The sequence below is a fragment of the Coregonus clupeaformis genome, chromosome 35 (assembly GCF_020615455.1).
Source record: "Coregonus clupeaformis isolate EN_2021a chromosome 35, ASM2061545v1, whole genome shotgun sequence".
In the NCBI taxonomy this organism is placed as follows: domain Eukaryota; kingdom Metazoa; phylum Chordata; class Actinopteri; order Salmoniformes; family Salmonidae; genus Coregonus; species Coregonus clupeaformis.
The window spans coordinates 10,824,910-10,850,381 of NC_059226.1; the positions used below are offsets into that span (position 1 = coordinate 10,824,910).

At 43.0% G+C, this 25,472-nt stretch overlaps 1 protein-coding gene across 1 annotated transcript in view; it reads right to left on the minus strand.

Moving 5' to 3' along the window:
• The window catches only part of LOC121551960 (sodium channel protein type 4 subunit alpha B), a 69,501-nt gene that overhangs the window by 22,460 nt on the left and 21,569 nt on the right, over positions 1–25,472 (minus strand). The window contains exons 2-4 of the mRNA XM_041864644.2: positions 9,962–10,148; positions 9,606–9,743; positions 9,170–9,288 (exon numbers count right to left, since the gene is read on the minus strand). Coding sequence (XP_041720578.1) covers positions 9,170–9,288; positions 9,606–9,743; positions 9,962–10,093 — 389 coding nt within the window. The 5' untranslated portion in view covers positions 10,094–10,148. The remainder of the gene's footprint in view (positions 1–9,169; positions 9,289–9,605; positions 9,744–9,961; positions 10,149–25,472) is intronic.

Sequence of the window (25,472 nt, forward strand, 5' to 3'; positions counted from 1 at the left end):
CACACTCAATCAAACAGACTCCAACCTCTCCACAATGGCCAAGACCAGAGAGCTGTGTAAGGACATCAGGGATACAATTGTAGACCTGCACAAGGCTGGGATGGGCTACAGGACAATAGGCAAGCAGCTTGGTGAGAAGGCAACAACTGTTAGCGCAATTATTAGAAAATGGAAGAAGTTCAAGATGACGGTCAATCATCCTCGGTCTGGGGCTCCATGCAAGATCTCACCTCGTGGGGCATCAATGATCATGAGGAAGGTGAGGGATCAGCCCAGAACTACACGGCAGGACCTGGTCAATGACCTGAAGAGAGCTGGGACCACAGTCTCAAAGAAAACCATTAGTAACACACTACGCCGTCATGGATAAAAATCCTGCAGCGCACGCAAGGTCCCCCTGCTCAAGCCAGCGCATGTCCAGGCCTGTCTGAAGTTTGCCAATGACCATCTGGATGATCCAGAGGAGGAATGGGAGAACGTCATGTGGTCTGATGAGACAAAAATATAGCTTTTGGTCTAAACTCCACTCGCCGTGTTTGGAGGAAGAAGAAGGATGAGTACAACCCCAAGAACACCATCCCAACCGTGAAGCATGGAGGTGGAAACATCATTCTTTGGGGATGCTTTTCTGCAAAGGGGACAGGACGACTGCACCGTATTGAGGGGAGGATGGATGGGGCCATGTATTGCGAGATCTTGGCCAACAACCTCCTTCCCTCAGTAAGAGCATTGAAGATGTGTCGTGGCTGGGTCTTCCAGCATGACAACGACCCGAAACACACAGCCAGGGCAACTAAGGAGTGGCTCTGTAAGAAGCATCTCAAGGTCCTGGAGTGGCCTAGCCAGTCTCCAGACCTGAACCCAATAGAAAATCTTTGGAGGGAGCTGAAAGTCCGTATTGCCCAGCGACAGCCCCAAAACCTGAAGGATCTGGAGAAGGTCTGTATGGAGGAGTGGGCCAAAATCCCTGCTGCAGTGTGTGCAAACCTGGTCAAGACCTACAGGAAACGTATGATCTCTGTAATTGCAAACAAAGGTTTCTGTACCAAATATTAAGTTCTGCTTTTCTGATGTATCAAATACTTATGTCATGCAATAAAATGCAAATTAATTACTTAAAAATCATACAATGTCATTTTCTGGATTTTTGTTTTAGATTCTGTCTCTCACAGTTGAAGTGTACCTATGATAAAAAATTACAGACCTCTACATGCTTTGTAAGTAGGAAAACCTGCAAAATCGGCAGTGTATCAAATACTTGTTCTCCCCACTGTATATTGCTAAGGATGTGTGAGTAGGGTGACTCACCTAGCATGTCTCTAACCCAAGCCACCAGCACCAATGACAAACATCCTAACCACTGTCCCAATTAGGGATATCTCTAGGGAATGTGCTTATTGGGCCAGTATAGTTAGGCCCTGTCCAGAAGAAACCCTAACCCCTTCTCCCTAGGCACTTATGTAGATCTGAAATAACTTAATATGTGTAAGCAATAGGGTGAATGCACTTTGGAGTAAATCTCAGCTCTGTTAAAAGTACACTCAAGAAAAACGTTAATTGATCATAGTGATTCAGGAGTATCCTTAAAACAGGTTAATATGCCGCACCAACACCAGACAACTATACAGAAAGCCCTTCAATTGTTGAAATAAGTCAATCAAATCAATGATGAGAGAAAAGTCCAATTAACTGATAACTGACACAGACATGATGGCGTAGCAGGAAGATCTGAATGCCTTGAACCATGAGGTTGTGAATTCAAATTCCAGGTGAGGACATGTTGAATAATAATTACTGTATACACTGAGTGTACAAAACATTAAGGACATCTGCTCTTTCCATGACATAGACTGACCAGGTGAAAGCTATGATCACTTATTGATGTCACTAGTTAAATCCCTTTCAATCAGTGTAGATGAAGGGGAGGAGACAGGTTAAAAAATGATTTTAAGCCTTGACAATTGCGACATGGATTGTGTATGTGTGCCATTCAGAGAGTGAATGGCCAAGACAAAATATTTAAGTGACTTTGAACAAGGTATGGTAGTAGGTGCCAGGCAACCGGTTTGTGTCAAGAACTGCAACGCCACTGGGTTTTTCATGCTCAACAGTTTCCTGTGTGTATCAAGAAAAGTCCACCACCCAACAGACATCCAGCCAACTAGACACTGTGGGACAGCTTTGGGAAGCATTGGAGTCAACATGGGCCAGCATCCATGTGTGTCAAATATGTAAGTAGGAAACACTGTATGTTAAAAGCACTGTGTGTGTATGTATGGATCGCTACACCCACAATAACATCTGCTAAATATGTGTACAGTATGTGACCAATAAGATTTGATTTGATTTGATGGGCTTGGCAACATTAAGGTGTAATGTTTTTTTTGGGGGGGGGGGGACGTTTCTTTGGGACCATCAGGCGACATCCTGACAACTGATACACAGAAATGTTCTTGCAACATTCCCATGAAACGTGTCTAGAACATTCATATTGTTTATACCATGGCATTGTTCAATTCTGATTGGCTTGAAAGGGCATTCTAGAGCGTGCATTATTTCCCTATTACACACAGTATATTTGCACAGTAGAATTCAATGGCTATAGTTCATTCTTACATGTTCTATGTTTGAGCTGCTTTTGAAAGCAAAAGTAGAATAGAAAACATTATTGGCATTGATGAATTCATTATTGGCATTGCTGAATTCGATTTTCATAATAGCAAGCTAAGACTGACTGTTTGGTTAGCTAAACTAGCAAGTCTGTTTGTTTGGTTACCAAGGCAACTACTGTAGCTATCTAGTAAACTTGCTAGCTACTTCAGTTAATGTTGAACACATTTCTACCGGCAAATGAACACATTTCTAGTGGCAGATCTGTTCAATTATAGCCATGGTATAAAAGGGAAACATATTCCAATTTGTTAATAATTTTCCATAGAACGCATAGCCCCTTGTTGATTATCCAATACATATTCCAAGAACATGGCAACCATGTTCTGTGGATGTTTTGTGGGACGTTGATGGAAAATTCTCCTAACACTCAGAAAACTGGACACAGGAATGTTCTTGAAACATTCTCATGAAACCTGTCTAGAACATTAATATTTTATATTCTAAGACCATGGCAACCATGTTCTCTCTATGTTTGGTGGGACTTTGATGGAATAAATCAAATGTATGTATTGGTCACATACACATGGTTAGCAGATGTTATTGTGAGTGTAGCGAAATGCTTGTGCTTCTAGTTCCGACAGTGCACCAATATCTAGCAAGTAACATCTAACAGTTCTACAACAAAAACCTAATACACACAAATCTAAGTTGAGGAATGGAATAAGAATATATAAATATATGGATGAGCAATGTCATTATCATTATCAGAGTGGCATAGGCTAAGATGCAATAGATAGTATAGAATACAGTATATACATATGAGATGGGTAATGGAAGATACAGTTGAAGTCGGAAGTTTACATACACCTTAGCTTAGCCAAATACATTTAAACTCAGTTTTTCACAATTCCTGACATTTAATCCTAGTAAAAATTCCCTGTCTTAGGTCAGTTAGGATCACCACTTTATTTTAAGAATGTGAAATGTCAGAATAATAGTAGAGAGAATTATTTATTTCAGCTTTTATTTCTTTCATCACACTCCCAGTGGGTCAGACGTTTACATACACTCAATTCGTATTTGGTAGCATTGCCTTTAAATTGTTTAACTTGGGTCAAAAAGGTAGCCTTCCACAAGCTTCCCACAATAAGTTGGGTGAATTTTGGCCCATTCCTCTTGACAGTGCTGGTGTAACTGAGTCAGGTTTGTAGGCCTCCTTGCTCGCACACGATTTTTCAGTTCTGCCCACACATTTTCTATAGGATTGAGGTCAGGGCTTTGTGATGGCCACTCCAATACCTTGACTTTGTTGTCCTTAAGCCATTTTGCCACAACTTTGGAAGTATGCTTGGGGTCATTGTCCATTTGGAAGACCCATTTGCGACCAAGCTTTAACTTCCTGACTGATGTCTTGAGATGTTGCTTCAAAATATCCACATAATTTTCCTTCCTCATGATGCCATCTATTTTGTGAAATGCACCAGTCCCTCCTGCAGCAAAGCACCCCCACAGCATGATGCTGTCAACCCTGTGCTTCACGGTTGGGATGGTGTTCTTCGGCTTGCAAGCTCCCCTTTTTCCTTCAAACATAACAATGGTCATTATGGCCAAACAGTTCTATTTTTGCTTCATCAGACCAGAGGTCAATTCTCCAAAAAGTACAATCTTTGTCTCCATGTGCAGTTGCAAACCGTAGTCTGGTTTTTTTATGGCGGTTTTGGAGCAGTGGCTTCTTCCTTGCTGAGCATTTCAGGTTATGTCGATATAGGACTCGTTTTACTGTGGATATATATATTTTTTGTACCTGTTTCCTCCAGCATCTTCACAAGGTCCTTTGCTGTTGTTCTGGGATTGATTTGCACTTTTCGCACCAAAGTACGTTCATCTCTAGGAGACAGAACTCATCTCCTTCCTGAGCGGTATGACGGCTGCGTGGACCCATGGTGTTTATACTTGCGTACTACTGTTTGTACAGATGAACGTGGTACCTTCAGGCGTTTGGAAATTGCTGAGGTCTGCAATTTCTTTTCTGAGGTCTTGGCTAATTTCTTTTGATTTTGCCATGATGTCAAGCAAAGAGGCACTGAGTTTGAAGGTAGGCCTTGAAATACATCCACAGGTACACCTCCAATTGACTCAAATGATGTCAATTAGCCTATCAGAAGCTTCTAAACCCATGACATCATTTTCTGGAATTTTCCAAGCTGTTTAACGGCACAGTCAACTTAGTGTATGTAAACTTCTGACCCACTGGAATTGTGATACAGTGAATTATAAGTGAAATAATCCGTCTGTAAACAATTGTTGGAAAAATTACTTGTGTCATGCACAAAGTAGATGTCCTAACTGACTTGCCAAAACTATAGTTTGTTAACAAGAAATTTGTGGAGTGGTTGAAAAACAAGTTCTAATGACTCCAACCTAAGTGTATGTAAACTTCTGACTTCAACTGTATGTAAACAATATTAAAGTGGCATTATTAAAGTGACTAGTGTTCCATTTATTAAAGTGGCCAGTGATGTTCAAGTCTGTATGTAGGCAGCAGCCTCTCTGTGCTAGTGATGGCTGTTTAACAGTCTGATGGCCTTGAGATAGAAGCTGTTTTTCAGTCTCTCGGTCCCAGCTTTGATGCACCTGTACTGACCTCGCCTTCTGGATGATAGCGTGGTGAACAGGCAGTGGCTCGGGTGGTATTTGTGCTTGATTATCTTTTTGGCCTTCCTGTGACATCGGATGCTGTAGATGTCCTGGAGGGCAGGTAGTTTTCCCCCGGTGATGCATTGTGCAGACCGCACCACCCTCTGGAGAGCCCTGCGGTTGTGGGCGGTGCAGTTGCTGTACCAGGCGGTGATACAGCCTGACAGGATGCTCTCAATTGTGCATCTGTAAACGTTTTTGAGGGAAAATTTCTTCAGCCTCCTGAGGTTGCGCCTTCTTCACCACACTGTCTGTGTGGGTGGACCATTTCAGTTTGTCAGTGATATGTACGCTGAGGAACTTAAAACTTTCCACCTTCTCCACTGCTGTCCCGTCGATGTGGCTAGGGGGGTACTCCATCTGCTGTTTCCTGAAGTCCACGATCATCTCCTTTGTTTTTTTTACGTTGAGTGAGAGGTTGTCCTGACACAACACTCCGAGAGCCCTCGTTGTTGGTAATCAAGCCTACTACTGTTGTGTCATCTGCAAACTTGATGATTGAGTTGGAGGCATGCATGGCTACGCAGTCATGGGTGAACAGGGAGTACAGGAGGGGGCTGAGCACACACCCTTGTGGGGCCCCAGTGTTGAGGATCAGCGAAGTGGAGATGTTGTTTCCTACCTTCACCACCTTGGGGCGGCCCATCAGGAAGTCCAGGACCCAATTGCACAGGGCGGGGTTGAGACCCAGGGTCTTCGATAGGCTGGTCATGGCCTACATCAAGGCCAGCATGCCAGGCACACTGGACCCACTTCAATTTGCCTATCGCTCCAAAAGATCCACAGAAGATGCCATTTCCATCACTATTCACAAGTCCGTAACACATCTGAACAAAAGGAACACCTATGTGAGGATGCTGTTCATTGACTGCAGTTCATCATTCAACACTATTGTTCCCTCCAAGCTCGACACCAAGCTCAGAGCCCTGGGTCTGGACACCACCTTCTGCAACTGGATGCTGGACTTCCTGACGGGCAGACCACAGGCTGTGAGGGTTGGCAACAATACCTCATCCACAATGACTCTTAACACAGGGATTCCCCAGGGGTGTGTCCTCAGCCCTCTGCTGTACACCCTGTTCACCCACGACTATGTGGCTTTGCTCGACACCAACTCCATCATCAAGGCCTGATAATCATAACCTCCAAACGAGCTTCAATTCCATACAACACTCCTTCAGTAGCCTCCAACTGCTCTTAAACACTAGTAAAACTAAATGCATGCTCTTCAACCGAACGCTGCTTGCACCCGCCCACCCGACTAGAATCACTACTCTCGACGGGTCTGACCTAGAGTATGTGGACAACTACAAATATCTAGGTGTCTGGTTAGACTGTAAACTCTCCTTCCAGACTCACATTAAGAATCTCCAATCCAAAGTTAAATCTAGAATCGGTTTCCTATTTCGCAACAAAGCCTCCTTCACTCATGCTGCCAAACATGCCCTCGTAAAACTGACTATCCTACCGATCCTTGACTTCGGCGATGTCATTTACAAAATAGCCTCCAACACTCTACTCAGCAAATTGGATGTTGTCTATCACAGTGCCATCCGTTTTGTCTCCAAAGCCCCATATAATACCCACCACTGTGACCTGTACGCTCTTGTTGGCTGGTCCTCACTACATATTCGTCGCCAAACCCACTGGCTCCAGGCCATCTATAAATCACTGCTAGGCAAATCCCCGCCTTATCTTAGCTCATTGGTCACCATAGCAACACCCACCCGTAGTCTGCGCTCCAGCGGGTATATCTCACTGGTCATCCCCAAAGCCAACACCTCCTTTGGCCGCAATTCCTTCCAGTTCTCTGCTGCCAATGACTGGAACAAATTGCAAAAATCTCTGAAGCTGGAGACACTTATCTCCCTCACTAACTTTAAGCATCAGTTGTCAGAGCACCTTACCGATCACTGCACCTGTACACAGCCCATCTGAAATTAGCCCGCCCAACTACCTCATCCCTATATTGTTATTTATTTTGCTCATTTGTACCCCAGTATCTCTATTTGCACATCATCTCTTGCACATCTATCATTCCAGTGTTAATACTAATTGTAATTATTTTGCACTATAGCCTATTTTATTGCCTTACCTCCATAACTTGCTAAATTTGCACACTGTATATTATATGTATTTCTGTTGTATTTTTTACTTTGTTTTAGCCCATATGTAACTCTGTGTTGTTGTTTTTATCGCACTGCTTTGCTTTATCTTGGCCAGGTCGCAGTTGTAAATGAGAACTTGTTCTCAACTGGTTTACCTGGTTAAATAAAGGTGAAAAAAAATAAAAAAAATAAAAGATAACCAACAACGACAATTCAGTCTATAGGGAGGAGGTAAGTGAACTGGCATTGTTGACTTCAGGAAGCAGAGGAGGGAACATGCCCGATCCACATCAACAGGACTGCAGTAGAGAGACTCTACTGCAGTTTTAAGTTCCTCAGCGTCCACATCACCAAAGACATGACATGGACCAACAACACCACCACTCTTGTCAAGAGGGCGCAACAGTGTCTCTACTTCCTAAGGTGGCTGAAGAAATTCGCAATGCCACCACGGGTCCTCTTCAAATACTACTGCTGCACCATCGAGAGCATCCTGACCGGTTGCATCACGGCCTGGTATGGGTATTGCTCCATCCATGGCTGCAAGGCCCTCCAGCAGGTAGTGAAGATGGCCCAGTACTGAGACCGTGCTCCCACCCATCCAGCACATCTACTCAAAACGGTGATGAGGAAGGCCAAAAACATCATCAAGGACCCCACACACCCCAGCCATGAGCTGTTCACTCCCTTACTGTTGGGTACATGGTATCGGAGCATGAGGTCTGATACCAACAGGCTCAGAGACAGTTTCTATCTACAAGCCATCAGACTGTATTGGAGCATGAGGTCTGATACCAACAGGCTCAGAGACAGTTTCTATCTACAAGCCATCAGACTGCTGAACACTTGAACTGGACTGACCACCTGCTCTGATTCTCCACACCTTAGTAATTTTACACATGCAATCACTCGCGCACACGCGCACACACACTATACTAGCACACTTCTTGGACTCTGAACATGCAGCAGGATCCTCTTCAACCGCAGGGCTCTCCAGAGGGTGGTGCGGTCTGGCCAACGCACCACCAGGGGCAAACTACCAGCCCTCCAGGACACCTACAGCACCCAATGTCACAGGAAGGCCAAAGAGATCATCAAGGTAACAACCACCCGAGCCACTGCCTGTTCACCCCGTTATCATCCAGAAGGCGAGGTCAGTACAGGTGCATCAAAGCTGGGACCGAGAGACTGAAAAACAGCTTCTATCTCAAGGCCATCAGACTGTTAAATCGCCTTCATTAGCACAATAGAGGCTGCTGCCTATATAGATAGATTTGAAATCACTGGCCACTTTAATTATATAATAATAATATGCCATTTAGCAGACGCTTTTATCCAAAGCGACTTACAGTCATGTGCGCATACATTTTTACGTATGGGTGGTCCCGGGGATCGAACCCGTAAATGGAACACTCGTCACTATAATAATGTTTACATATCTTGTATTACTCATCTCATATGTATATAGTATTCTAGTCTATGCCGCTCTGACATTACTCGTCCATATATTTATGTATATATTCTTAACTCCATTGCTTTACTTAGATTTGAGTGTGTTGGGTATATGTTGTGAAACTGTTAGATATTACTTGTTAGATATTACTGCATTGTCGGAGCTAGAAACACAAGCATTTTGCTACACCCGCAATAACATCTGCTAAACACGTATATGTGACCAATAACATTTGATTTGATTCAAGTTGTATTTATTTATCATGTAGGTCAGTGTGATACTTGTAATGAAAGGATATGAATGTATGAGAATTTTGATGGATCCTCTCCTGAGAATACTGAAGGGTGTCAGAATGTAGCAGGCAGGCTCAGCATTGAACCTGAAGATTGTCTTCCCTTTGGTGATGACAATAAAGGTCTGAAAAACAAGAAGTAAAGATTAGTAAAGAAATATGATCTTTACTTTAACTGAACGTATTCATGTTTGTCTCAAGGATATTAGCAAAATAGAGTTTGCATGAATCATCATGATACATCAGTTATTGTTGTAATCAGAGGGCATTTACCCTCTGAATAATAACGTAAGATATATAATAATATTATTTGGAATGTGTAAGTCTGTCAAAATACACATCTGATTTGATCTTATTGTAAAGGAAATGACTTTGTGACAATGTCTGGTTATGTGGACACTCAGTCTTCAGGCTACTAAGGGACGGGGGCTGCAGTGCTCACTTTGTGTGATTTGTAGAAAGGATCCAGTTCCTCCAGGGGCGTGTTGAACAGCTCAGGTGGCGGGTCTCCGTAGATGAACGGCAGGGCCTTGCCGGCCTCCAGGTCGACAGCAGGCTTTGGCAGGTCCTCCTCTGCCACCTCCGAAAAGGTAACAAAACAAACATGATTACTAACACTTTACCATTTCTTACTAGCACTGATTTTGCGGATAGCAGCTATTTTTAAAGAAAGTTTTACTTGCAATGGCTTGACTGTGATATGTGGTCGTTTTAACTACCTTATCTGAATCCACTGATTGTAAAGTCACTCTGGAATCTGGATAAGTGTCTGCTAAATGACTAAAGTGTTAAATGTACCTCAATGTTCAGGGCCTTTTTTCTCTCCTGCTCCTCTGCTTCCTCTGCCATCCGCCTCTCGATCTCCGCCAGCGACTCAAGGGTGAAGCGGCGGAACACTTCGGTGCCTGTGGGAGGGAGCAGGGCGACCATCTTGGCATTCTGCTGGGCGAGAGATGCAACCACACCGGGGTCTCTCAGCAGTGGGCTGTGAGTTGGAGGGATGGATCAGCAAGATGAAAAGATATTAGGTACGAAAATGGAAGTTGAAAAAATACATATTTAAAACGCATTATTTAAAACAATGTGTTTTAGCATATTGTTTCATAAGGGTATTTCATGGAGAGGGACAGGGACACAGAGAAAAGACTAGGTGAGGAGCTTCAGCTGAAATGTGGGTCCTTTTCTGTGTTTTGAGCAGTCATGCCTTCATCTGTACTTTGCACAAGAATCCGTAGCCTTGAATGTTACAGGATGGGGTCGCAGTTCCGTAGCGACCCACTAGGTGTCATCCTCCGACAACCTTAGGCACCTCCTCACTCACAGTCTGGACTAATCATTATCCTATTGGTGTCACCTGTGTCTACCTGTTCACCTGTGTATTTATGCCCTCACTTCCCTGTGTTCCCTTGCTCTGTTTTCTCTGCTTGTTTCTCTATGCTCAGCAGTACTAATCAGTGTCTGATCGGAGAAGTATGTACAGGTACTCGAGAAGTGTTCTCCCTGTTTCTTTATTATTTCAGTCGTAGTTACTATTTCGTATTTTGGCTGTCAGCCTGTTTTTGGAGACTTATTTGCTCCACCTTTCTTTTATGGTGTTAAGTCCGTTGTTTTGTATCCTGGCTTCGGGACCACCAGTAAAGATCCTTGTTTTCACCATCTCTGCCTACTGCCTACTGTATATCCTGCACCTCACCTGGGTCACACCTCACGCCAACCCTTACACTTGAAACCACTTTACAGAATCCCCTTCCTCTTTTGTCAATGGAAACTCCTTTCCAATGACAAGATGACTTATAAATAATACTATTTTGACCATACCAAGGAAGTGTGGCTGGTTGCTCCACAGGCGTGCATGCACGCACAAACACAGACGTGCACACACACACACACACACACACACTAACCAGCTGTCTCACGCTGGGTTACTGAACAACACATTAAAAAAAATTAAAAACTGTGTTCCAGTTGATAATACAAGGAAATACACATTTGTATCATATAATTTCTCAAAACTTCCAGTTGCAATAAGACGCTAAAATAATGTGTTAAAGGTTGTAAAATAATGCGTTGAAGATCTGCTTTGCTGTACTCATCACAAAATATTGACAAAATCCAGGATAAAATCATCACAATAGTATGTATGTAGATAAAATGTTACTTAGCACAACAAAACCTGTCGACTCTGGCTGAAACAATCAAACCAATTCCCTCTTGCATACAACCACCAATGTGGTCCATTCAATTTAGGATATTATTAACAATTGAATTATATTTTATTTTATTAAAGTTATTTTCTGAGTGTACCAACCATGTTGATAATTGAGCACTGACTACCATCACATCTTTAAGGACAAACAGAGAACTTCTACCTCACAACTAGATACCTAACATTGAGACTGTGAACCCCAATCACCACCCTCCTTAAAGGTGTATATCCACTTACAGTAGACGAGGACATATTTTCAGGACTTTAGCTTTCTTCCTCCGAAAGGTCCTGTGCCTCTCCCAGGCTTCCAGTAGTGTTATCTTTCGGGTCAGCATGATTGCAGAGCCCTCCGCTATCCTTTCACACTATGGCCGTGCCTTTCTGTACACATAGACCAGTTCTGAACGAACCCCTTTGCTGGCAGTCCCTTTTAGACTGCTGGACATTTTGCTGGATTAAGATGAAAGTTCCACCTCCAGCCTCATGCGGGTCGAACAAAGTTCCCATTATTCTTGTTGCACGCCCGCCCCCATAGTCCAAGTCCTCTACCCATTTTACCCATGGATGTGTCGTAGCAGGGGCACAAGGACATTGTTCTACTGAAGGGAGCCACTTCATGATGGATAGTTCTTAGAGAAATTAAGGCCAGTGGATCACTGGGTTACATTCAAGTCACTGAACAGACACAGTCTAGAATGTAAATAGTGAATTGTTGCAGAAAGCTTCCTATATTATGGCTAGTTAAGTTGTCTTTAATGTGTATTACTACAAGTACTATTTCTGTTAATTGCAGCTGCAATACTTATTGGACATGGCAACAAAATGTGTATGAAATGTCAATATTTTCTAGTTCAAGGAAACTACATGTTCACGACCGCAGCACTTCGAGGTGACTGTATGAGACCTAATTGCAGTGCTGTCAGACTGTCCCATATTGTCCACGACTCGAGGACAGTGATTTTGTCCTTACATGGACCGTCCCTAATACTCCCTATCGGCTTCACAAGGACGTGACTCTATCCACACAAGGGCTGTGCTCTGTGTAAAAGCCTGCCCTGCGCCAAACTCAGCTTTGGATTACAGGAGGATCGGAGATCGGAATTGCAACACTATTGGACCTGAAGAATTGCCTCGATGAGTTAAATCAGTCAGCTAATTATTTGATGCAGTTTGCATAGCTATAATGGCTGATGATGTGCTTGTTCTACATCATTATTCGAATATTTCTTTTATGTATAATCTTTAGACTACAGACTGATCATTTGATTATCTGCCCCAATCTATTTACCAGCAAGCATGTTACGATGATAACAATTGTGTGAGGTTAAAAGCTCCAAGTCTTTGCAGAAAACCTTAATAATAAGATTGTGTCCCTCTGCAACAGAACATGTCAATAGTGCCCTTTCTTTAGCGGCCTCTTTGTTGTAGCTTTCTGGGATATCCAGGCATTCCTTAATCCCCCAATGCCACTGGTCAAGGTCCTGACTCATTATGGATGCAAGGACAGAGGAAAACAAATCCAGAAATATTGATGGGCCTGAGACTTCCCAGAAGTTACTGGACATAGCCTAATCAGGAAAACATACAGAACATTCCTTATTCTCCTCAGCATGCTACTGGAAAGGGGAAGACTTGTTATCTAACATATTGTTATTGTTAGTTAAGAAGTTAAGAATTAAAATGGGCTTCCTTTATAGGAATAGGGCATGCCTTTAAATAGCAGGAAACAAATCATTCAGTCAACATTCATTCCGGCTTCAGACTGTAGTGATATCATATATTTGAAACCATTGGACGTAGTTTATCATACAGTGAGGGAAAAAAGTATTTGATCCCCTGTTGATTTTGTACGTTTGCCCACTGACGAAGAAATGATCAGTCTATAATTTTAATGGTAGGTTTATTTGAACAGTGAGAGACAGAATAACAACAAAAAAATCCAGAAAATCGCATGTAAAAAATGTTATAAATTGATTTGCATTTTAATGAGGGAAATAAGTATTTGACCCCCTCTCAATCAGAAAGATTTCTGGCTCCCAGGTGTCTTTTATACAGGTAATGAGCTGAGATTAGGAGCACACTCTTAAAGGGAGTGCTCCTAATCTCAGTTTGTTACCTGTATAAAAGACACCTGTCCACAGAAGCAATCAATCAATCAGATTCCAAACTCTCCACCATGGCCAAGACCAAAGAGCTCTCCAAGGATGTCAGGGACAAGATTGTAGACCTACACAAGGCTGGAATGGGCTACAAGACCATCGCCAAGCAGCTTGGTGAGAAGATGACAACAGTTGGTGCGATTATTCGCAAATGGAAGAAACACAAAAGACTGTCAATCTCCCTCGGCCTGGGGCTCCATGCAAGATCTCACCTCGTGGAGTTGCAATGATCATGAGAACAGTGAGGAATCAGCCCAGAACTACACGGGAGGATCTTGTCAATGATCTCAAGGCAGCTGGGACCATAGTCACCAAGAAAACAATTGGTAACACACTACGCCGTGAAGGACGGATATCCTGCAGCGCCCGCAAGGTCCCCCTGCTCAAGAAAGCACATATACAGGGCCGTCTGAAGTTTGCCAATGAACATCTGAATGATTCAGAGGAGAACTGGGTGAAAGTGTTGTGGTCAGATGAGACCAAAATCGAGCTCTTTGGCATCAACTCAACTCGCCGTGTTTGGAGGAGGATGAATGCTGCCTATGAACCCAAGAACACCATCCCCACCGTCAAACATGGAGGTGGAAACATTATGCTTTGGGGGTGTTTTTCTGATAAGGGGACAGGACAACTTCACCACATCAAAGGGACGATGGACGGGGCCATGTACCGTCAAATCTTGGGTGAGAACCTCCTTCCCTCAAATAGGGCATTGAAAATGGGTCGTGGATGGGTATTCCAGCATGATAATGACCCAAAACACACGGCCAAGGCAACAAAGGAGTGGCTCAAGAAGCAGCACATTAAGGTCCTGGAGTGGCCTAGCCAGTCTCCAGACCTTAATCCCATAGAAAATCTGTGGAGGGAGCTGAAGGTTCGAGTTGCCAAACGTCAGCCTCGAAACCTTAATGACTTGGAGAAGATCTGAAAGAGGAGTGGAACAAAATCCCTCCTGAGATTGCAGAGGGGTCAAATACTTATTTCCCTCATTAAAATGCAAATCAATTTATAACATTTTTGACATGGGTTTTTCTGGATTTTTTTGTTGTTATTCTGTCTCTCACTGTTAAAATAAACCTACCATTAAAATTATAGACTGATCATGTCTTTGTCAGTGGGCAAACTACAAAATCAGCAGGGGATCAAATACTTTTTTCCCTCACTGTAGAGCACTAAGCTTTATTATGGGCGATAGGTTCAGTATACATCAATGCATTCTGTATCAGAAAGTAGGCTTGCCCTCTCTTAAGTCTCGTAGATCAATGGACTGCTCTCTTTTTTGATTATAAAGCCCTCTTGTGCAAACTTCCGCCATACCTGACTTCATTGTTAAATTAAAGACATTCGAGTCACCAGACACGATCACAGTGATGGCTAACTCTGGAGATCCCTTTGGTCTCCACTGAGTTAGGTAGATCTGCGTTTAGTTTTTTTGCACCTTACTTGTGGAATGATCTCCAGAACCCTCTAAAGCTGGATGTTTTGGTGCCTCTAGGGCAGTTCAGACGGCTGGTTGATTACTTTTTTCCTGAGGAATGTCTTTCTTTTTCATGATCATGTTTTGTTACTTTTCTTAAATTGCTTGTAAATATTGTATGTTTTTATCACGTTGGAATTGTAAATATTGTGAATTTGTATGATTGTTAAAAGAAGCCTTGGTCTTAATGGGTTTTCCCTGTATAAATACATTTAAATAAAATTAATATAATTCCATCCATTGGTCAACATACAGTAAGTGCCATTAATACAAAATACAATTGTTTTGCTATCTACAGCCTAATTCATGTCTTTGCTTTCTCTCTCTCTCTCTCTCTCTCTGACACCTTTTTTTCACTAATCATGGCGAACATTTCATCTTAGAAGCTGTTTAATCAGATGTAGGCCATGTAACCTGTGTCTTGGAGATATTCTGACACTACAAAATGTCCTTACGCTATATATCTGACAGCATATTGCAGATGGTATTCATCTGAGATGAGTCATCTTCAGATATGTGGGGGCTGGAGGCTGTATGGGTGGAAGACAATGGCACTGCATCAGACACCAGTTCTCACCTGTTCACTGACCAAATGTTGTGAAACTCCAAGGAGGCCAGCATCACATCAAGGACAGGACAGGTGTAAATGGCATATTATATTATTATATTATATTAATACAAATATTAGTTACAATAATACAAATATGGGCAAGATAGATCTCTTATGGCCAAATCGTAACACAAGATCTGTGAATGTAACTCGAATTTTGGAGCAAGTCTATTTGACATCCTTGCATGATTTACGCAGAAGTCTGAGTTACACATAGATTCTGTGCTAATTTAACTGTTAATATACACTGAGTATACAAAACATTAAGAACACCTGCTCTTTCCATGACATAGACTGACCACGTGAATCCAGGTGAAAGCTATGATCCCTTATTGATGTCACTTGTTAAATCCATTTCAATCAGTGTAGATGAAGGGGAGGAGACAGGTTAAAGAAGGATTTTTAAACCTCGAGACATGGATTGTGTATGTGTGCCATTCAGAGGGTGAATGGGCAAGACAAAATATTTAAGTGCCTTTGAACGGGGTATGGTAGTAGGTGCCAGGCACACCAGTTTGTGTCAAGAACTGCAACACTGATGGGTCTTTCAAGCTCAACAGTTTCCTGTGTGTATCAAGAATGGTCCACCACCCAAAGGACATCCAGCCAACTTAACACAACTGTGGGAAGCATTGGAGTCAACATTGGCCAGCATCCCTGTGGAACACTTTCAACACCTTGTAGAGTCTATGCCCAAAAGGAATTGAGGCTGTTCTGAAGGCAAAAGGGGGGGGGGCAGTTGAGCAGTTACACCGGCGGGCCCCGGTGGCAATAAATTAATAAAACCAAAAGCTTACCTTGACTTGGAAGAGTTCCAGTGTTGGATAGCCATAGCCAGCTAGCTAACATAACATCCCTCTCTGTTTGAACCGGGTGTTTGAGTAGGCTAAACTAGCTAGCTGCATTGCTAGCTAAGTAAGTCAAATTGAAAGTAAATATACAGGGGGGATGCAGCTCAATATTAGGAAGGTGTTCCTAATGTTTGGTATACTCAGTGTAGTGTTTATGAAGAGGGTTGAAGATCCCAGCCCACAACTTTCTCACAGCTTGTCTGGTCTGCTTACTCTACAATGTTCCTCATGTCATGTTTCATGACCTCTGCAACCAAGCCAACTGCATATTAAACGCAGCATCTTACACATACTCTGTGTCTCCTACCATATCTAAGTATACCTATGTGTCAGCAACTTAAGGTAAGCATATATAGGACATCTTGAGAATCCTTTCACCATGCTGTGACATCTGGTAGAGGTTAAAAAAAACATGTATCGATGGCTACATCATTATAAATGTTGAACTCAGCTCTGCTCCAGATACTTATTCCCACACGGACTAACACTGAAAGGGAATACTGAACGTTTGGGGTATGTTACAACCATAGAAATAGAAGGGTGCCCATGACGGTGCAGTCAAATTGCCATGGTCTGAGGAGCTTTGCATGTTTTAGTAATTGTAGTTCTATGATTGCAACTGCATCTAGTAGGGGAGTCTGATCATAGGTGTGAGGGTATTTGGGTGTGTGTTGGGATCAGTGGAGGCTCCCCAGAGGAGGAAGGGGAGGACCATCCTCCTCAGTGAATTTCATAAAAATTAAAATAGTGAAAAATTAAAAAAGTTATCCCTTTTAGATAAAAATATACAAAATATATTAATGTCACCAAATAATTGATTAAAACACACTATTTTGCAATGAAGGTCTACAGTAGCCTCAGCAGCACTCTGTAGGGTAGCACCATAGTCTAGCTGGAGGACAGCTCATTTCTGTCCTCCTCTGGGTACATTGACTTCAATACAAAACCTGGGAGGCTCATGGTTCTCACCCCCTTCAATAGACTTACGCAGTAATTATGACAACTTCCGAAGGACGTCCTCCAACCTATCAGAGCTCTTGAAGCATGAACTGACATGTCCACCCAATCAAAGGATCAGAGAATGTCTAGTACTGAAAGCATAAGATACAGCTAGCTAGCACTGCAGTGCATACAATTTGGTGAGTAGTTGACTCAAAGAGAGAGAAAGACAATAGTTGAACAGTTTTGAACAAATTCATGTCTTCCAAAATTAAGGTGAAGCAAGAGAGAGAGAGAAAGCTATATATATGTATTGTGTATATACAGTACCAGTCGAAAGTTTGGACACACCTACCACACCAAAAATAGTAAAAATAAAGAAAAACCGTTGAATGAGTAGGTGTGTCTAAACTTTTGACTGCTAGTGTATATTTACTTTCACTTTTCCTTACTTAGCTAGCAATGCAGCTAGCTAGTTTAGCCTACTCAAACACCCGGTTCAAACAGAGAGGGATGCTATGTTAGTTAGCTGGCTATGGCTATCCAACACTGGAACTCTTCCAAGTCAAGGTAAGCTTTTGGTTTTATTAATTTATTGCCACCGGGGCCCGCCAGTGTAACTGCTCAACTGCTTGCTGTACACTGTAATGCATGATTGTGGCGGGTTTACAAACGCGTTAGTTCTAGTAGCTATGTTTTTTTTAAAGGGTAGATCAGCTTTAATATTGCATCACTTCCAATCCCCCATATGTTTTTTTTCTCGCAAATATATATATACATATACATACATGCACATACATATACACATACATATACATACATATAAATTCATATACATTTGCAAAAATTAAGAGACCACTGCAAATTTTTCTTAAATCAGCATCTCTACATGTATGACAGACATTCCATTCCAGTGTCTGTTGAATTCCAACACAGGCACACCTCATTCTACTGAATTAAGTACTGATTAGGTGATCACCTGAACCAAATCTTATTTAATGAGGAAAAGTATAAAAACCACTGCTGTAGTCATCACTATCCTCTTGCAATAGGATCAGCTGGATGGCAAAAACAGTGCTAATAGTACCTCAAAAGTAATATTAATCAAAACATAACTATTGACCATGCCAAAAGAGTTGAAAAGGAACGTTTTGAGTGAGGAAAAGAAGGGTTCAATTCTGGCTTTACTGGCAGAGGGATACAGTGAGCGTCAGGTTGCTTCCATCCTTAACATTTCAAAGATGGCGGTTCATAAGAACAAGATCAAGCAGCAGGCATTGGGGACAACAAAGCTACAGACCGGCAGAGGGCGAAACGACTCTCTACTGACCGGGATGACCGCCAACTCATTCGAATGTCACTCAACAACCGTAGGATGACATCAAGTGACCTACAAAAAGAATGGCAAACGGCAATTGGGGTGAAGTGCACGGCAAGGACGGTTTGAAACAGGCTCCTAGGGGCAGGGCTGAAGTCGTGCAAAGCTAGAAAAAAGCCCTTCATCAATGAGAAGCAAAGAAGAGCCAGGCTGAGGTTTGCAAAAGACCATAAGGATTGGACCGTAGAGGACTGGAGTAAGGTCATCTTTTGGACGAGATGGGTCCCATTTTCCCTGGCGAAAACCAAACACTGCATTCCACAGTAAGAACATCATACCAAAGGTCAAGCATGGTGGTGGTGGTGTGATGGTTTGGGGATGCTTTGCTGCCTCAGGACCTGGACGACTTGCCTTAATAGAAGGAACCATGAATTCTGCTCTGTATCAGAGAATTCTACAGGAGAATGTCAGACCATCCGTCTGTGTGCTGAAGCTGAAGCGCAGCTGGGTCATGCAGCAAGACAATGATCCAAAACACACAATCAAGTCTACATGAAAATTGCTAAAAAGCAACAAATTGGAAGTTTTGGAATGGCCTAGTCAAAGTCCAGACCTAATCCCAATTGAGATGTTGTGGCAGGACTTGAAACGAGAAGTTCATGCTTGATAACCCACACGTCACTGAGTTAAATCAGTTCTGCATGGAAGAGTGGGCCAAAATTCCTCCACAGTGACGTGAGAGACTGATCAACAACTACAGGAAGCATTTGGTTGGAGTCATTGCAGCTAAAGGTGGCACAACCAGTTATTGAGTGTAAGGGGGCAATTACTTTTTCACACAGGGGAATTGGGTGTTGCATAACTTTGTTTATGAAATAAATGAAATAAATATGTAATTGTTGTGTTATTTGTTCACTTATGTTCCCTTTATCTAATATTAGGTTTTGGTTGAAGATCTGATAACATTCAGTATCACAAATATGCAAAAGTAGAGAAAATTAGAAAGGGGGCAAATACTTTTTCATAGCACTGTACCTATAAATAGTAAAACCATAGAAACTGATAATTTTGCAGTGGTCTCTTACTTTTTTCCAGAGATGTATATACATATCCTTTAAATAAATATATTTCCCTTTATTACTTTCCAACCCCACCACCCCTTCCCTAATTGGAGTAAACTAGTGAACAACAATGCTTAGGCCTCTACTTCCAGCTTATACATACTATATACATTTTATGGACACAGTCAATGTTACAATAATTCTATTTTGTTTGTTTTTACTCGTGAACTTCCTCTACCCTCAACCTCTCTGATCATTTTCATGATGTCCATCCGGTTTGCTTCTATATGCCATATCTTTCTAACTGTGCTCTTTCACAAATGCTCTCAACCTATAACCTTTATACTTATTATGGACACATTATGCTTTACATGAGTTATCTTGTTGTTATTAGTTGTTGTTAGTTGTTATTAGTCCCATCCTTCAACTCCATTCAACACCTCCCATCTATCTCTTAACACCATTATATTATTGATTGATTGACTATGACTTTTCAGATCACCCAGTAGTGCTATCTGCAGGGTTAGCTCCAGGTAAATATTGCAATCCTAAAACAAGCTACAAATGGACAATACCAAAACAAATGATCTAATGATTCTGTCTCTTCGCAGCAAAATCTGCAGAGCTGGGAAGATTGTATCCCCCATATAAATAACATTCTATTGGTAGCAAGAATTTTGTATAATAATTTAAATTGAAAAATTCAAAGTTTTGAATCAGGAGTTGTTTTGCGTATCAGTTCATAAACAATATGTCATGGAATTGGTACGTCAAAAATCTCTTCCCAACTATTTTGCAATCTATATGGGACGGCTGTCAATGCTTTGGTCCTTAAATGAAATCTGTAGCTCAGCTGGTAGAGCACGGCGCTTGTAACGCCAAGGTAGTGGGTTCGATCCCCGGGACCACCCATACACAAAAATGTATGCACGCATGACTGCAAGTCGCTTTGGATAAAAGCGTCTGCTAAATGGCATATTATATTATTATTATATTATTTATCACAATTTTCTTTAACCAATTATGTTCTTTAATGCAGGGCCGACAGACAAGTTCCTTACTTTTTCCCCCTTCCACTTTCCTCTTCCATTTTTGCGGTAATGCTGCAATTATTTGGTTGTATTTTTGGGTAGAGCAGACATTTCCATATGTTTTTGTTAGCTGCATGTGCGACATAACTCCACCAGTCCTACCTATGATATAATTTACGAAGATTATACCTTTTTAAAACATTTTTTCAAAAAATTATGTTTTTTTTATCAATTAGTATATTTGAGTATAACTACAATATTTGTTGCATTATCTGTTCTGTCGTTTCTGGAGGATTCAATTGAAATTGCAACCAACTTTCTATGGCTTGTTTTAGAAATAGTGATATTTGGGAGATTATTTCCTTTTCAAATAACTGAAAGTGAGAGGTTGTAATCTGAATAAAGGGAAAAAGGCCCTTCTTGAACATGGGGTGAGACAATCTTACTAATTTGCTAGAGAACCAGTTCAGAATTAAGTCTAACTTTTGTATGACTGAAGCTTTTAGTGATAGGTCTAATGCTTTAATATTTAATCATTTCTGTCCTCTGAATTCATATTCATTATATAAATAGGCCCGTTTAATTTTGTCTGGCTTGCCGTTCCAAATAAAATGGAATATTATTTTTGTCATATAATTTAAAAAACTGTTCGCTAGGCGTAGGCAAGACATTTACATTTTACATTTACCAGACACTCTTATCCAGAGCGACTTACATACATTATTATATATTTTTTTATATATATATATATATATATATACAGTGGGGAGAACAAGTATTTGATACACTGCCGATTTTGCAGGTTTTCCTACTTACAAAGCATGTAGAGGTCTGTAATTTGTATCATAGGTACACTTCAAATGTGAGAGACGGAATCTAAAACAAAAATCCAGAAAATCACATTGCATGATTTTTAAGTAATTAATTAGCATTTTATTGCATGACATAAGTATTTGATACATCAGAAAAGCAGAACTTAATATTTGGTACAGAAACCTTTGTTTGCAATTACAGAGGTCATACGTTTCCTGTAGGTCTTGACCAGGTTTGCACACACTGCAGCAGGGATTTTGGCCCACTCCTCCATACAGACCTTCTCCAGATCCTTCAGGTTTCGGGGCTGTCACTGGGCAATACGGACTTTCAGCTCCCTCCAAATATTTTCTATTGGGTTCAGGTCTGGAGACTGGCTAGGCCACTCCAGGACCTTGAGATGCTTCTTACGGAGCCACTCCTTAGTTGCCCTGGCTGTGTGTTTCGGGTCGTTGTCATGCTGGAAGACCCAGCCACGACCCATCTTCAATGCTCTTACTGAGGGAAGGAGGTTGTTGGCCAAGATCTCGCGATACATGGCCCCATCCATTCTCCCCCTCAATACGGTGCAGTCGTCCTGTCCCCTTTGCAGAAAAGCATCCCCAAAGAATGATGTTTCCACCTCCATGCTTCACGGTTGGGATGGTGTTCTTGGGGTTGTACTCATCCTTCTTCTTCCTCCAAACACGGTGAGTGGAGTTTAGACCAAAAAGCTCTATTTTTGTCTCATCAGACCACATGACCTTCTCCCATTCCTCCTCTGGATCATCCAGATGGTCATTGGCAAACTTCAGACGGGCCTGGACATGCGCTGGCTTGAGCAGGGGGACCTTGCGTGCGCTGCAGGATTTTAATCCATGACGGCGTAGTGCGTTACTAATGGTTTTCTTTGAGACTGTGGTCCCAGCTCTCTTCAGGTCATTGACCAGGTCCTGTCGTGTAGTTCTGGGCTGATCCCTCACCTTCCTCATGATCATTGATGCCCCACGAGGTGAGATCTTGCATGGAGCCCCAGACCGAGGGTGATTGACCGTCATCTTGAACTTCTTCCATTTTCTAATAATTGCGCCAACAGTTGTTGCCTTCTCACCAAGCTGCTTGCCTATTGTCCTGTAGCCCATCCCAGCCTTGTGCAGGTCTCCAATTGTATCCCTGATGTCCTTACACAGCTCTCTGGTCTTGGCCATTGTGGAGAGGTTGGAGTCTGTTTGATTGAGTGTGTGGACAGCTGTCTTTTATACAGGTAACGAGTTCAAACAGGTGCAGTTAATACAGGTAATGAGTGGAGAACAGGAGGGCTTCTTAAAGAAAAATCGAACAGGTCTGTGAGAGACGGAATTCTTACTGGTTGGTAGGTGATCAAATACTTATGTCATGCAATAAAATGCAAATTAATTACTTAAAAATCATACAATGTGATTTTCTGGATTTTTGTTTTAGATTCTGTCTCTCACAGTTGAAGTGTACCTATGATACAAATTACAGACCTCTACATGCTTTGTAAGTAGGAAAACCTGCAAAATCGACAGTGTATCAAATACTTGTTCTCCCCACTGTATATATATATTGTGACGTCACGAGAGGCTACACAGCTTTCAGCGGGATTGCTCAAGTAGTGCAAGGAGACAAGGTTCAAACAAAACAAGGATTTTATTATAGGTCTTGGGAAATTAACGAAAATATAACAAAATTCTGTTCTCTTGTGGCTCTTTAAGGGTTAACAGTTCAGGGATGTCTCTTCCACATCCAAAATCATAATTCTCACTCGCTCAGATAACTTTTCCCCAGCCTTACTGTAGTCCACGTTGCAGCTAGTGGCCAACCCAGCAAAAAGTCCTTCCAAATGTCTCTCACGTATTTCCACAGGTGCATATATCCAAAGGTGAGTATTTCCCAAAGGTAAGTATCTCCAAATCCTTATATTCCTCATGGAAGTGGACTGCAGCACTCTTGTCCTCCAGAGAGCCCAGGTTGGAGACTGTGTCTCTTCCCTTCCCAAACCTTCAGCTCATCAGCTCCTCATTTGTTTCAGCTGCGTGGGAAGATTGGCCATAGAGGGGTGGAGTTCCCGACCATACCAGCAGATGGAGCCATAGCTGTCTGGGTTTGCAGCCACCTCAGGGGATGTAACGTCCCTCCAGGACACAGCCTCTCGTGACATCACATCTCCCGGGAGACCGACGTCCTCGTCGGGTAAAGGCAGCGAAGAAGGCATCACGCCGGGAGAGGGCGTCCGCATTGCCGTGGTGCTTGCCAGACTGCTCTCTCTTCAACTCCTCCAACTCTAGGACCAGGGACTCAGCCTCCTGTTGTCTCTCCTTGAGTTTCTTACTGAACGCTTCAGCCTTGGTTTTAGCAGAGTTTAGCTTCTGTTGAGCAGCTTCCAGTTCCTTCTCTCTCTCTGCCTCCGCATTCTTCATCTTGTTCTCCAACACCTTGTACTTCTCCTCTGCCTTCTTCTGGACCTCCTTACTACTGCGCAGGGTCTCCTCACACTCCTCGATGGTCCTGCGCAGCCTCTCCAGCTCCTCCTGTTGCTTAGGGGAAGGAGCTCTGTTGAGTTTAGCCTGGAGGATATCTAACTCTTCTGTCTTCATGTCTAACTGTTGCTTTAACAAACGATACCTCTCAGCGGTCCCCTTCAGACCAGACAGTTCTTTGTCCAGATTCTGTAGCTCCGTCTCTGTGTCGGTCTGGCCACCTGCCATCCCTATCAGAGCCCGGGCGGGAGTGAGTAACTCGGAGGATTGCACCGGAGCCTTCCCAGGATGAGTCTTGCCTCTCCGTTTCCGAGGTACTCGGTTATCCTCTCCTGAGACTCTCTCCAGAGTGGGTAAAAGGCTGGGCAGTCTCGTCCAATTAGGACAGGGACGGGGAGGGAATCAACCACCCCGTCGTGTGTATGGTTCCCCGTGTGCTGGTCATTGTAAGTTCAGTAATGGGGTATTCTCTGGTGTCCCCATGGACACAGGAAACTGGGAGGACTTTCCCGGGGTCAGACACGTTGGGCCCACCAAATCCTTACGCACCAGGGTGGCCCGGCTACCAGAATCCAGTAAGGCCTCCACATCATGGTGATTCACAGTTACCGGGCAGGTGGGGGGTCGATCTTTGCCCCCATCTACGACTCCCAAGAGCGAGGCAAAAGCGGTGTGTGGGTGCTGAGCTGGAGGACTCCGCAGTGGGCATAGGTTCATCGGCTGGTTTCCCACACTGCCAGGAGATATGTCCCATCTCCCCACACCGGTAACACTGTCGAGTTTCCCCCTCCTGGTGTACTCTTCTTGGACCCGCCTGGTTTCTGGCTCCCCCTGGGCGGGATAAGTCCTGACGTGGCTGGGTTCGAGACCTTGGGTCCTTTGGACGGGTTCTTCCCATTTGTGGTGGGGCCGCACTCCTGGGGTCTTTTCGGGAAGCATTCAGCATCTCCGCTGTGGCCTGGTACTTTTCCACAGCTTCACACGGTCAGATCAGCCGTGGTCAAGGCCTGTTGACTGATGAACCTTTTGCCTCATAAGGCAGGGCGCGTGGTAACGATCCACCACAACGGCCTCCACCACCGCCGCTGCTGTATTCCTCTGCGGATCCAGCCATTTCCTTGCGATTGGGACAAGTTCATGCATCTGCGCCCGAGGAGGTTGGTCTGGTTGAAAGGTCCAGCTGTGAAAGCGCTGGGCCATACCAAACTTTGTGAGTCCATATCTGCTGAGGATCTCAGACTTCAGGGCATCATAGTCAGTAACCTGGTCAGGGCCCAGGTCCCGGACAGCATTCAAGCGATTCCCCGGTTAGAAAGGGGGCTAACAGACCAACCCACTGTTGCTTGGGCCAGGCTTCCCTAGTG